At 37.1% G+C, this 11935-nt stretch overlaps 9 protein-coding genes across 9 annotated transcripts; 5 read left to right on the top strand and 4 right to left on the bottom strand.

Moving 5' to 3' along the window:
* Nucleotides 1–8: 8 nt before the first annotated feature.
* B0P05DRAFT_597563 (uncharacterized protein) lies at nucleotides 9–872 on the top strand. Its single transcript, XM_051583157.1, has 2 exons — nucleotides 9–381; nucleotides 433–872. The coding sequence occupies exons 1-2, from the start codon at nucleotides 27–29 to the stop codon at nucleotides 864–866; spliced, it is 789 nt and encodes a 262-aa protein (XP_051433882.1). The 5' UTR covers nucleotides 9–26; the 3' UTR covers nucleotides 867–872.
* Nucleotides 873–876: 4 nt separating this feature from the next.
* B0P05DRAFT_546037 (uncharacterized protein) lies at nucleotides 877–1548 on the bottom strand. Its single transcript, XM_051578719.1, has 2 exons — nucleotides 1107–1548; nucleotides 877–1061 (listed from the first exon to the last, which is right to left on the bottom strand). Exons 1-2 carry the CDS (start codon nucleotides 1384–1386, stop codon nucleotides 910–912), a joined length of 432 nt encoding a protein of 143 aa, XP_051433881.1. The 5' UTR covers nucleotides 1387–1548; the 3' UTR covers nucleotides 877–909.
* On the top strand, nucleotides 1467–3917 carry B0P05DRAFT_492958 (uncharacterized protein; the record flags this gene model as incomplete). The annotated part of the gene is made up of 3 exons (XM_051575349.1): nucleotides 1467–2605; nucleotides 2658–2858; nucleotides 2907–3917. Exons 1-3 carry the CDS (start codon nucleotides 1560–1562, stop codon nucleotides 3913–3915), a joined length of 2256 nt encoding a protein of 751 aa, XP_051433880.1. The 5' UTR covers nucleotides 1467–1559.
* Nucleotides 3918–4862, bottom strand: B0P05DRAFT_546032 (uncharacterized protein). The gene is made up of 4 exons (XM_051578718.1): nucleotides 4629–4862; nucleotides 4511–4587; nucleotides 4375–4464; nucleotides 3918–4332 (listed from the first exon to the last, which is right to left on the bottom strand). Exons 1-4 carry the CDS (start codon nucleotides 4828–4830, stop codon nucleotides 3937–3939), a joined length of 765 nt encoding a protein of 254 aa, XP_051433879.1. The 5' UTR covers nucleotides 4831–4862; the 3' UTR covers nucleotides 3918–3936.
* Nucleotides 4863–6030: 1168 nt separating this feature from the next.
* Nucleotides 6031–8115, top strand: B0P05DRAFT_140490 (amino acid permease/ SLC12A domain-containing protein). Its single transcript, XM_051573055.1, has one exon. The coding sequence runs from the start codon at nucleotides 6235–6237 to the stop codon at nucleotides 7861–7863; it is 1629 nt and encodes a 542-aa protein (XP_051433878.1). The 5' UTR covers nucleotides 6031–6234; the 3' UTR covers nucleotides 7864–8115.
* On the bottom strand, nucleotides 7994–8436 carry B0P05DRAFT_472186 (hydroxyisourate hydrolase; the record flags this gene model as incomplete). Its single annotated transcript, XM_051574660.1, has 3 exons — nucleotides 7994–8083; nucleotides 8125–8263; nucleotides 8312–8436. The coding sequence occupies 3 exons, from the start codon at nucleotides 8434–8436 to the stop codon at nucleotides 7994–7996; spliced, it is 354 nt and encodes a 117-aa protein (XP_051433877.1).
* Nucleotides 8437–8583: 147 nt separating this feature from the next.
* Nucleotides 8584–9602, bottom strand: B0P05DRAFT_546023 (uncharacterized protein). Its single transcript, XM_051578717.1, has 3 exons — nucleotides 8945–9602; nucleotides 8840–8892; nucleotides 8584–8787 (listed from the first exon to the last, which is right to left on the bottom strand). The coding sequence occupies exons 1-3, from the start codon at nucleotides 9177–9179 to the stop codon at nucleotides 8761–8763; spliced, it is 315 nt and encodes a 104-aa protein (XP_051433876.1). The 5' UTR covers nucleotides 9180–9602; the 3' UTR covers nucleotides 8584–8760.
* Nucleotides 9581–10619, top strand: B0P05DRAFT_546018 (uncharacterized protein). The gene is made up of 4 exons (XM_051578716.1): nucleotides 9581–9992; nucleotides 10042–10115; nucleotides 10158–10482; nucleotides 10524–10619. The coding sequence occupies exons 1-4, from the start codon at nucleotides 9891–9893 to the stop codon at nucleotides 10575–10577; spliced, it is 555 nt and encodes a 184-aa protein (XP_051433875.1). The 5' UTR covers nucleotides 9581–9890; the 3' UTR covers nucleotides 10578–10619.
* A 23-nt stretch (nucleotides 10620–10642) lies between these two features.
* On the top strand, nucleotides 10643–11914 carry B0P05DRAFT_588131 (DNA clamp loader; the record flags this gene model as incomplete). The annotated part of the gene is made up of 6 exons (XM_051582639.1): nucleotides 10643–10729; nucleotides 10780–10890; nucleotides 10940–11034; nucleotides 11084–11181; nucleotides 11225–11787; nucleotides 11831–11914. The coding sequence occupies 6 exons, from the start codon at nucleotides 10643–10645 to the stop codon at nucleotides 11912–11914; spliced, it is 1038 nt and encodes a 345-aa protein (XP_051433874.1).
* Between the last annotated feature and the right edge of the window lie 21 nt (nucleotides 11915–11935).

The following is an 11935-nucleotide window of genomic DNA, read 5'->3' as shown; positions in this document are numbered from 1 at the left end:
TTTTGTTTCTTTATTATCTTATTCATATGGTACATTGGGACTGTGATGCTGACCTTGTTGAAGACCATAAGACTTCAAATGAACGTCTTGTAGAAATCATCCTTGCTAATCAAGGTGAATTATTGAATGAATGGTTAGGTAAAGGAAAAGGTGATGGTAAAAAAGAACCCATGTTGCGTACTGTTCTTAGAGAATTCCATCGACAAAAAGCACTTCATCGAAGAACAACAAGAGACATTCGAAATGCTATTACTCAACTCTTGAAGAAATATGAGGCTACTAAACAACTGATTCAATCCTCTAAAGGAGATGCGCCTGAAGTGATGCATCTTGATAGTAGAGGCATACCTCATTATCCTAATGGCAAAGATAAATTTGAAGGTATAGAATGATCAAGGGGTTGGTGTATTGATATTGATTTTTGATTATTAGCTGCTATTAAATCCAGATTTCCTTTTTTCTTTGTATTACGACCTTACCTTGAAGACAATGAAGATTTATTACATGAAGAACAAGTAGAAGTTGAAGAAGAAGAAGAAGAAGGAGACATATCACCTTGTATAGAACAACAAGTGAATGAATTACAAGTGATACCGTCTACTAAACAACGTAAAAGACAAAAAAATGCTAGCTTAAAAAGAAGAAACCGCATATGCATACCCTCCTCTTCTGATGATGTTATGTTAGATCCAGTCAGTCTAAAACGTCAAAAGTTAGAGATGGAACAATTCCATCATCGCATTGAATACCAAGCAAAAGCCATTGAGTTGTTTGCTAAACATTGTCCTCAGGATCATCGTGCACTAGAACAAATGGTCAAAAGTTTTAGTCAAAATGCATTTCCTTCCATTGAATTTATGGAATAAAAAAAAAAAAAAAAAAAAAAAAAAAAAAAAAAAGGGTTTATTATTAGGGTTGTACAGTCAAAGGTGTAAAGACATCAATAATAGCATTCGGTGGTGCTCTTCCTTGTGTTTCTGTTAATGCACCGTCTAGAATGTAGGTAAATTCACCACTTTTGCGATGTTCGTTCATTTCATATGCAATGGTCAAATGACAACCTACATGATGATACTCAATCTATCGTGTCAATCACAACAACTTACGTGGACAATGGTATCTGTATTGTTTCTCGTAGCCTTCTTTTCTCTTGAGTAAGACGCAATCCTCTGCTTCTGCTGTTAGTTTATAGGTTCTTTTCGTGTTGGACACAATAATCGCATTGTCTGTTCTTCTTCTCGCTAATTGTCGAAGATCAGCATCAATCACCAGTAAGAATTCAGAACATAGACAATAATACACATGAAGATGAGTAGGTTGTTCTTGTTCTTTCTGAGCAGGATGATCAGAAGAAGACACAATAGAAGAAGAAACGATTTTTGGCATCTATAAAAATCAAAAGAAAAAGGATAAAAGGAAAAATGATTTCATTGGGTATTCGATAACAGTGATGAAAAAGTGAGTAAGGGGGGTTTATTACTGTACGTCATTATCAATGTCCTGAATAAAAGGCATGGCTATAAATTTCTTTCTTTCTTTCTTTCTTTTTCTTTTTCTTTATGAACTTTACACCTAAAACATTACATTATTTTAAACGAGAATTGATTACGCAACAATTACAAAAAGAGATTGAATTGTTGAATCATTCTGATCTGTTATCCAGCCTACAAACATCAGAACTCATATTTTTACGCTATGTGTTTGATCATGTAGTGATCCAATTCCCACTTTTACAGCATACATGCGATGATCAATTCTGGCCTAAATGTAAATTGCTTTTAGAAGAATTCAACAAAGTCCATCTCCACCATCATTATGCTCCCTCCAAGTCAGACAGCGCTATGCATCGAAAGAAAATTCAATACAAAATTCAGAAATCATTAGTGTTTGCTTACTGTGCTTGTATCAAGACAGTACAGGGTGAAGAAGAAAGCATTCGTATCGATCCTGGTCCAGATACACCTGATAAAGACAAACAAACGTTTCAGGTGAATATCGTGACTGTCCGACAAGCACATCAAAAAAAGACACTCCGACATGTTGCCCATCCTGAATTCCTGATTGAGACTCGGTTTCCACATCAAGCACCTGTGTATGTTGCCAGAAGACACGGCGAATTCCGTAGAATGAGACAAGAACTCAAACGCTATTTCAAGCAGATGGATATCCCTCCTGTACCTTCAAAATCAACACTGGATTCAGAAGAGGACGGCTATCGAGATCATGACCGATTGTTACTCCGATCGTTTCTGTTCAGTTTGACAGGTCAACAAGGAGAGCAACCCACTAAACAACAGATTCAGATACAAAAGAGCCATGTCCTTCAACAATTCCTTACAGAGAATCCTGTTGTACTTACACCTCAAGAAGAACAAGATACAATCCAACGAGAAGAAGCAGATCAAAAAAGATCTTTAGAACAAGCTGAATTCAAGAAGGAATTAGACAGACGTGTGTTTGAATTAAACAAGACATTAGAAGAACTGAAGCAGCAGATCATTAAACCAGGTGGGCTGATTGAGATCTTTGAAATCATCAAGAAAACCCCTTCTGTACATGATTTACCTGACAATCTGAAAAAGACATTTGAGTGGGGTCGAATCAAGTAAGTGCCTTATGCTGATGATGATGGTTTACATTGATATGTGCTTATTTAGTTTTGCATTTGCACTTCATCGTCAGTTTGTTGCATTAGATACAGCCACCGAACATTTCAATAGTTTACGTCGTACGCATGGTTTAATGCCTTACAAGACACTTGGGTTTATTCTTCGTTTCTCGAATCCAATGTTGATTGTCAAGAGTATTCTTGACTTGTTTTTGGCACAACCTTTTGGCGGAAAAAGTCTATTTCAAAGGTAGAGAGTAAAAGAAGGTGGATGAGTAATATTGATACTTTAGACTAGAATCCTGATTTCAAACATGAGTGAAGAGCACAAGTCAGCTGAAAAAGAGATTCACACATTAGAGACCAGCATAGGTGATGAACAGATTTGTAAAAAACTGTTCCAGGCAGTCAGAACACCTTTGCCTCCAGACACTGATTTCCCAGAAGATGGTCTAACAGCCGTGATGGCTATCTTGGCCAATGATGCTATTCCACCTATACTTTCTTCTTCTGAAGCACAGACCACTTTCACCAAAGACACCAAGAAATGCATGGTACGTCTTTGGGAATTATATGCACAACAGTACGAACAAGAGCGTATGATGAACTTGGTCTTTCAAGGTGTCACAGGTGAATTGCTGAAAGAATTCATTGCTGTGTTTTATCAACCCTTGGCTCAAGTCTATAAGGCTGCTGATATCAGTACAACCATACGCCATGTTGCTTGCTTCATTGATGATCTCATCAAAGTGGTTGAACACTATGAAGAGAAGCAGGCTGTCTCTGATTCTATTCAACCCTTCATTGATCTTGTTCAGAGACATGAACATCACTTTTATGAATTTGTTCATCATGTCCATCGTCAAGAAGCCTCACGTGTGTTTGATGATCTCATTCACTATTTGGACGCACTCTTTACTTTTGTCGATCGAGGTTTACCTGGTCAACTCGACTTACAAGACTGCATTCAACAAGCAGGTATTCAATCCCAACAGGACTTGAACCTGCTTCATCAAGAGATTGAAGCTATTTGTGACTATCGTTATCAACAAAAGATGTATCGTATCGAAAGACAAAAGAAGAGACTGATGGCTGATGTTGAACAAGAAGAACTGACAAAGACGACAGATTTAGATGAACTTGTGTTTGACAGTGACGATGGTTCATCTGAATTTGATATCAGCAGAAGAAGTAGTAGAAGCAGTGGTAGTCATGTATCTCATCAAGGTATTGAAAGACCCTATTTAGAATTGATACCCGCGATTGTTCCTTTCTTTGTGAATCATGTAAAGCAATTGATGCAATAAACTGTTTTATTTTATTACTTTTTACCACCCTCTTGTGCCTGATTTATCTGCACCACGTACAAGTAAATCACGCAAGACTTCCCATCGTTTTTCACATAATTCAGGACTATGTTTACTACGTAATTTAGTAGAAACTTCTTGCCATCGACCACCACTAAGACGAGTCAATACATGCGCCATTAATATCTTATCATCCTCCATTGTCCATGTTTCATAACCACGAATCATGGTATCATATTTAGGTTTAGGGGAAATGGAGGGTTCACTTAATGGAGGGGAAAGAATGGATCGTCTGTGGTGATTTAGATTGGTTGCTTGAGGGGGGTGGGTTGGGTCACGTGGAGGGGTAGGTGGACGCCATTTATTGGTATGTTCCTCTACTACTATTTCTTCTTCTTCTTGTTTCACAAACGTAGTCTGTTATACATGAGTGATCCATGGTGTATAGGCCTTACTTGCCTGTTTCTGCTGTGCCTTGTTTAATACATAAGCAATTAAATCTTTAGCAGAAGGTCTTCTTGCTCTGATCTTTTTACTTAATTCACTTTGCTAATCAAACTGTATCAGTGGATGCATACGATAGTATCTATCTTACTTGAACTTCTTCTTCTTCTTCTTCACTATCAATGATATGACCTTGTTCATCATATTCAATAAATGGTTTTGATTTATCTAGTCTGATGTTAGTGAGATTCAATACAGAGATGACTTACCTCTGGCAGACAATCCTCTTGGTATGCTTGGTGAGCCTGTTTTTTTGAAATTCAAAATGATACGACGAACAGCTGATTGATTTAATCCACAAAGACGAGCTATTTTCTTGTCATTGGCTCCTGCTTGATATGCTCCTATAACAAGCCATCGCTTTGCTTCTGTCTTTTCGTTTGGTAAAGTAAGATGAGTCGTTTTAGTCATGATGGAGAAATAAATAAAAGGGAAAAAAGAAAGAAAGAAAAGAACTGCATGACGTTGCATTTAAACTCGACAGCCAATCAAATGTTGTTGATTGGATGTTGTACCCTCATGCATGGATTGGATGGTGGCTGTTCAAAGCAAATGAACTATCTAAATCACAACAATAAAAAAAAAAGAAGTATGTGCTTTAATAATTCAATAGTCAATAACCATAAGTCTGTGTAGTTGAGAAATGGTTTGTTCCGGCCATCATAGAAGTCTACAAAAAAATAAAAAAATAATAACTGAGTCTAAAAATATCACTGCAACTGTTATTAACAAAGAATTAAAATCTTGATAGTTTGTGTTGCACATAGACATCTATCTATCTATTCATATGATCAATTCAATTGATTGGAATTTATAAAGGTTAAATAGAAAGGTATGTAAACAGTGCAACTTTCATTTTCTAAGGGGGGGGGGAATTGGCTTTCTCTAATCAATGGAGCTGACTCAAGTAAAATGCTATCCTTTCTTTTTTTTTATTTGTCCCACTTTAAAAATGAATTTGGTAATTCAATCTCAGCGTTTGATTGGCAAACGTAATACCCATAATTCAAAGCTTTTACTATCGGACATTCAACCTTTATGTCATGATTTAAATAAGGGTCTCTTTTTATTTTTAATGAACTCTACTAACAAGCGTATCCTATCAACTTTTAAAAAAAAAGTGAGGGAAGTTTTTTTTTTTTTTATCAGATAACAAGTATCTCATTTTTGGTAATGCATTTGGAATCCTTCATTTGAGTGTAACATGTCTTGGTTTAAAGCAGTAATGAGCTGCATTGGAGCACAGACAAGACAATACCGAGGATAGTAAACCCAACTTCGCTCTTTTAAAGAATTTTACTTTGGATGATTCATATCGATCTAACCAATAAAAAAGAATCAGACTGACACAATATTCTTGAGTAGTTTACCAATAAGACTTTGTCTTATACAGTGTCATCCAATCTTATTTCACAACCAACCCATCTTGTTGATGTAAAAATCTTTATAAAATTAAAAAAAAAACAAAAACTTTATTTTACAATGAAGATTAGATCAAGAATTATGTAGCAAAGTAATACAAAGCTTTCCTTTTGTTTGTTATAAAATGATCTTCTTTTTTATGTCCTTTCTTATAGTCTCTCTTCTTTATTTTTTAAATATGCGTATGTAGTTAGAATCTCGGGAATTGAAATGTCAACCTTTTTTTCTTGGATATAAAAAAAGAGTATTTGATTGTTTATTAGCTTGTTCCTTGATCCCTCTTTTTTTCTTTTTATCTCTCTCTTTTTTTTAAAAAAAAAAAAAAAAATCCGGGTCTTTGGCCACGAATCAAATCATCTTTTAAATATCAATTATAACACTTATTTCAGCATCATGACAGATCCTATAGAAAAAACCCAAGTGGGTGATCAAACCATAGTTGAAAGTGCTGAAAGCTTTGCCTCGGTCGAATTTGAAGAAACTACCAAGAGCCATACGTTACAGCGTAACCTCAAGGCCCGTCATATTCAAATGATTGCTTTGGGTGGCACGATTGGTACTGGTCTATTCATGTCTTCAGGTTCTGCCATTTCAAGTGGTGGTCCTGGTGGTGCACTTGTAGCCTACGGTATCAGTGGTCTGATCGTATACTGTGTCATGATGGGTTTAGGTGAAATGGCTGCCTATATTCCTGTGGCTGGTTCCTTTTCTCATTTTGCTACTCGTTTTGCTGATCCCTCTCTTGGCTTTATGGTTGGCTGGATCTACTGGGCTAATTGGGCCATCGGTGTTGCTCTTGAATTGACAGGTGTCGGTATGATCATGGAATATTGGGTCAAGAATGTCAACACAGTCGTCTGGAGTATTGTCTGTCTTGTGATTCTCGTCTTGATCAACGTTGTCTCTGTCAAAGGTTATGGTGAAGTTGAATATTGGATCTCGCTTATCAAGGTCTTGGTTGTCATTGTCTTTATTATCGTTGGTCTCTGTGTCGATACAGGTCTAGGCGGTACTTACTATGGTGTCAGTAACTTCCATTTAGAAGGTGGTGCTTTCCCCTTTGGATTCTTGGGTGTCTTTAACGTCTTCCTTTCAGCTGCCTTTGCTTTTAACGGTGTTGAACTCTTTGGTATCACTGCTGGTGAATCTGCTAACCCTCACAAGACAGTTCCTCTTGCTGTGAAGCAAATCTTTTTCCGTATTGTCTTGTTCTACTTCCTTTCTATCCTTGTAATTGCTCTTGTGATTCCTTACACAGATCCTGACCTCTTGCACGGTTCTAGTGATGTTGCTGTCTCTCCCTTTACACTTGTGTTCCAAAAAGCAGGCGCTCCTTGGGCTGCTGACTTTATGAACGCCATTATCTTGATCACCATGATTTCTGCTGGTAACTCAGGTGTCTACTCTTCCTCGCGTACCCTTTTGGCTTTGGCCGACGATGGCTATGCTCCTCGCTTTGTGAAACGTGTGAATCGATGGGGTATTCCTATTTGGTCTGTGTTGGCTACTTGTCTTATCGGCTGTATTGCTTTCTTGACTTCCTTTATTGGTTCTGGTATTGTGTTCACTTGGCTACAAGACTTGACTGCCTTGGCTGGTCTGATTACTTGGATTGCTATCTCTATCACCCACATTCGTTTCCGTCAAGGCTACCTTGCACAAGGTCGTTCCTTGACGGCTCTTCCCTACGTGGCTCCTCTTTTCCCTTACGCCGATATTTTCGTGATTGTGATCTGTACGATTGTTGTGTTTGGTCAAGGCTATTCTGTTTTTATTCCACCTGTGACACCTTCTGGTTTCTTTGGTAGTTACATCGGTTTGATCTTGGGTATCTTGCTCTATGTAGGTCACCGAGCTTGGTTCCGTCCTCCTTTTGTGAAGAACATTGACATGGACTTTGAAAGTGGTACTTTCCATGCTTCTGTGATGGATATTCGTGAAAATGACAATTTAGATGAAAACGGAAAGCCTTTGACGAAATGGCAAGTCTTTAGAAACCGCATCATTGCTGTTGTTGCTTAGAAGAAACACATTGATTCCCCCTTTCCTCTTGTTGTAAATAATCATTTTACGTTTCCAGTTAATCTTTTTTTTTTTATTACTATTAAATCACATTTCTCGGTTACACATAAATATACCCTTTTATGTATATTTAACTTCCACGATACGTAGTGTAAGAATAAGGACTAATCAATAAAGGAATATGATAATGTTGTTCAGGATTTGCCAATTCAAATACAATCTGTACATGTCAATAAAAGGAATGACTTGAACAAAGCTTACCTGAACATAAGGATAAAAACAGGCTTGATTGTGCTTTGAAAAGTAGGCTTGTGTCTCAAAAGTAACGCGATAAATTCCCTTTTCTGCCTTGTATCCTTCAGGCAATAAAGTAGGGCAACGACCATCATGATTGGTTTGACTAACAAAACATAAGCAACTCTGTCATGTATCTACATGCTATAGTTACGCTGTAGAGAGCACAGTAAATCCTTGAGGATCAAGTTTTTCTATTTTGACATCAATATGTTCGCCTGGAGTACCTGTGGAAGCAATCAAGACATGACAGGTAATAGGACTTTTATGTGTAGACATGGTGGGCTAACATGCATGAATATTTCTTGAACTAGGCTTATGTCAATCTACCTTCAAGTGTTCTTTGACGTTATTTAGACGAGAAGAAGCAAAAGCCATGAAAAAAAAACAGAAAAAAAACAGAAAAAAAAGAAAAAGAATGCAAATGGTGTATCCTCAAGTTGCTTTAAAATACCATAGATTAGGACTGCTTTCATCTAATGGCAACCCTTTTCTCTCTTTTCTACTTGTATGAACTCCTCTTTAGCATTCCTTTTGTTATATGTGATTCGAATCAATGTTCTTTTTGGTAATACGGGTTTATTAAACAAAAACATGTTGCATTTAGTGATGATGAGCGGCAGCGTCGTTCTATAAAGCACATAAGTCATCATTCTTGTCTGACATGATTCTATACACTTACAACAATAGGAGGAAGGTTACGTTCCCATTTAGTACCTTCAGGACCCATAGGCACTATTAGGTATAAGGTTAGTATGTACATAAATAAAGAGAAAAAAAAAGTTACATTTATAAGGATCAGGATGAGCCCATTCCTTGAGTTCATTCTCGGCCTTTTGAACAAGAGCTTGAATTTCTTTAGGGTTAGCGACATGCTTGTTTTGGTCAAATTGAGCTCTGATTTGCAAAGCCTTTTGGCGCCAAAGATCACGTTGAATGTACCAATCAAGCGAGAGCTTTAAAGAACGCTTATAAAGAGATTGAACGTGTAAACGATGGGCTGCTGAAGCTGGGGCTGACATGGTGGTAATATAAGCAATAACAAAGAGAAGAAAAAAATTATAACAACGGCTACTGATGTTTTCGAAGGTTTAGATGCCGACAGTATGGATGACGTTGATCTGTGACTATTTCTTCCTAATTTGGATCACTTTATTTTGTTTGTTTTAAGCTCTTGGAAACCTTTCAAGTTGTCTTCAACACTCATACGAGTATCAGTATCGTGTAGGTAGTTTTCATGTAGCTCCTCAAAGCAAAGAAATTACTGAAATGGGTCAATCATCATATAATCATCGTCATTCTCTTCTTGGTAATGAAATGATGATGGTTCTTCATGGAGTTCTTCACTCTCTTCTCCTGATCTAAATGATCGAGGATCTTCTATCATTTCTTCTTCTTCCTCATATTGTTGTTGCTGCTGTTGCTGTTGCTGCTGATGTTGTTGAGTATACATCTTGGCAGGTGTATAAGGTTCTCCTCGTATCATGATTGTTGTATTTACTTGTACACTAAGTTGCTTCTTTTCTTGTATTCTTTCTTCTAGTAATGCAATCTCAAGTGATTTATCTTGTTGTGTCTTTTTCTTCAAGTACCATTGTGAACTATTGCCAAAATACGTCAATGTAGGATACATGATTGAAAAGAAAAGTGAATGATAATTTAGTGCCCTAAGAGTAAAACGAACAATTTTATGCATGTGACTCCAATTTCATTCTTTTTCTTTGTTTGACATCATGACCTTAAAATCAAAAACGACTTCACCTCCACCTGCTGCTGACGATGCAGTCTATGAAGTAGAAGCGATAGTTGATCACAGAAGGTCTTTAAGAGACGATGTAAGTAAGGGAATCTGGATAGAAACGCGTCTAAGAAAAAAGTCGTCAGAAAAAAATAGATTATTTAATAAAATGGAAAGACTATGACAGCTCAAGTAATACGTGGGAACGAGAGGCGAACATGTAAGTCAAGATAAACAAAATCATCATACTTACGATGACTAGTTACTCAAAGGAGTTAGTAGATGCATATTGGAGTACTATACCATATACAATGGACGCGTTTCGACACAATAAGCATAATACGACCAAAAAGCGAACTCATTCACCTAGTCCAGCCCGCTTAGAGCGTAGTCAATGGATCCATCAAGTCAAAATGTCCGAAATCAAAGCAGCACCACCTCTAGGTTATATGTGGAAGGATATCGAAGCCATTGTGAATGTATTCAAGACAGAACCCAATATCTTCTTTGCAGAAGTCAAATGGCCTGGTATACAAGTCAATACTTATATTCCAACACGCATTATTAAGAAATATAACCCCATCAAGGTAAGCCTTCGTATTCAACCACTAGTAATAACATGTCTTAGTTGATTTACTTTTATGAAAGTCAAATCGAGTTTCAATTACCATCTGAAGCGTAAATTCAAAATTCTAGTTTTTTTTTATGGTCGCGTCTTTTTTCGCGTTTCTCTTTATAATAATAAAAATGAGTCTCTGGGCAGATAAATATAAGCCAAAAGCACTTGATCAACTTTCATATCATAAGGATCTCTCGACTCATTTAAAAAAGCTTGTATGTCTTTCTATTCAACACACGTTTATTAACCTGTTTTCTTTAAAAAGGCTCATTCAGACAACTTTCCTCATTTATTGTTCTATGGACCACCTGGTGCTGGTAAAAAGACACGTATCACTGCCGCACTTCGAGAGATCTATGGTCCTTCAGTAGATAAGGTAACAAAGAAAGTGTAGTCTGACAGGCATAACTCATGGTATGTTGTAGCTCAAAGTTGAACAACGTCAGTTTGTCACTACCAGCAACCGTAAAATGGTCTTTACTGTGGTCTCTAGCAACTTTCATTTGGAATTGAATCCTAGGTAAAAATAGATAAAGACTTAGCCATAGCTTATTCATGCTTGTCTATAGTGATTTGGGCATGTATGATCGTGTTATTGTTCAAGATGTCATCAAGAGTATTGCACAAACACAACAAATTGATGCTAATGCAAAACATCAATTTAAAGGTATAGACTGAACACAAAGAGAGCATGAACTTATTGTTATTAGTGGTCATAATTGACCAGGCAGACGAACTGACTCGAGAAGCTCAAGCGGCACTTCGTCGTACCATGGAAAAATACACTTCTTCTATGCGCCTTATTCTTTGCTGCAACAGTCTCAGTAAAATTATTGCACCTGTTCGATCCCGTTGTTTGTTGATGCGTGTAGGTAGACCAGAAACAGACGAGATTGTACGTGTTCTTCAAGAGGTAGCACAAAAGGAAGGTGTTCAATTGCCCACTGCATTAGCTAAGGGTATTGCTGAACATGCTGAGCGTAACATGCGTGCTGCTTTATTGTCATTGGAAAGTACAGCCGTCAGACACTCAGATCTGTCTACATTAACAAGACCTGAAGATTTAGATTGGGAAAAAGCAATTGCCAAGATTGCCCACATGATCATTATTGAACAATCCCCTGCCAAGTTACTTCAAGTGAGAACACAACTGTATGATTTGATTGTCAAGTGTATTCAACCCAGTGTGATTCTGAAGCGATTGTCATTTTATCTGTTGAATCAAGTGCCTGAACAAGTCAAGTTACAGATTATTGAAAAAGCAGCTTATCATGTATGTGTAGGCTATACGTATTTGTATACTGACTATGAAATAGGAACATCGTTTACATATTGGTAGAAAAGACATTTTCCACTTGGAAGCATTTGTTGCAAGTGTGATGAGCATTTATAAAAGGTAATTTCTCCAAACACATAATGGA

This window comes from Gilbertella persicaria (assembly GCF_025201335.1).
Source record: "Gilbertella persicaria strain CBS 190.32 chromosome Unknown B0P05scaffold_25, whole genome shotgun sequence".
NCBI classification, from domain to species: Eukaryota; Fungi; Mucoromycota; class Mucoromycetes; order Mucorales; family Choanephoraceae; genus Gilbertella; species Gilbertella persicaria.
This window is presented reverse-complemented; position numbering and strand designations above follow the sequence as displayed.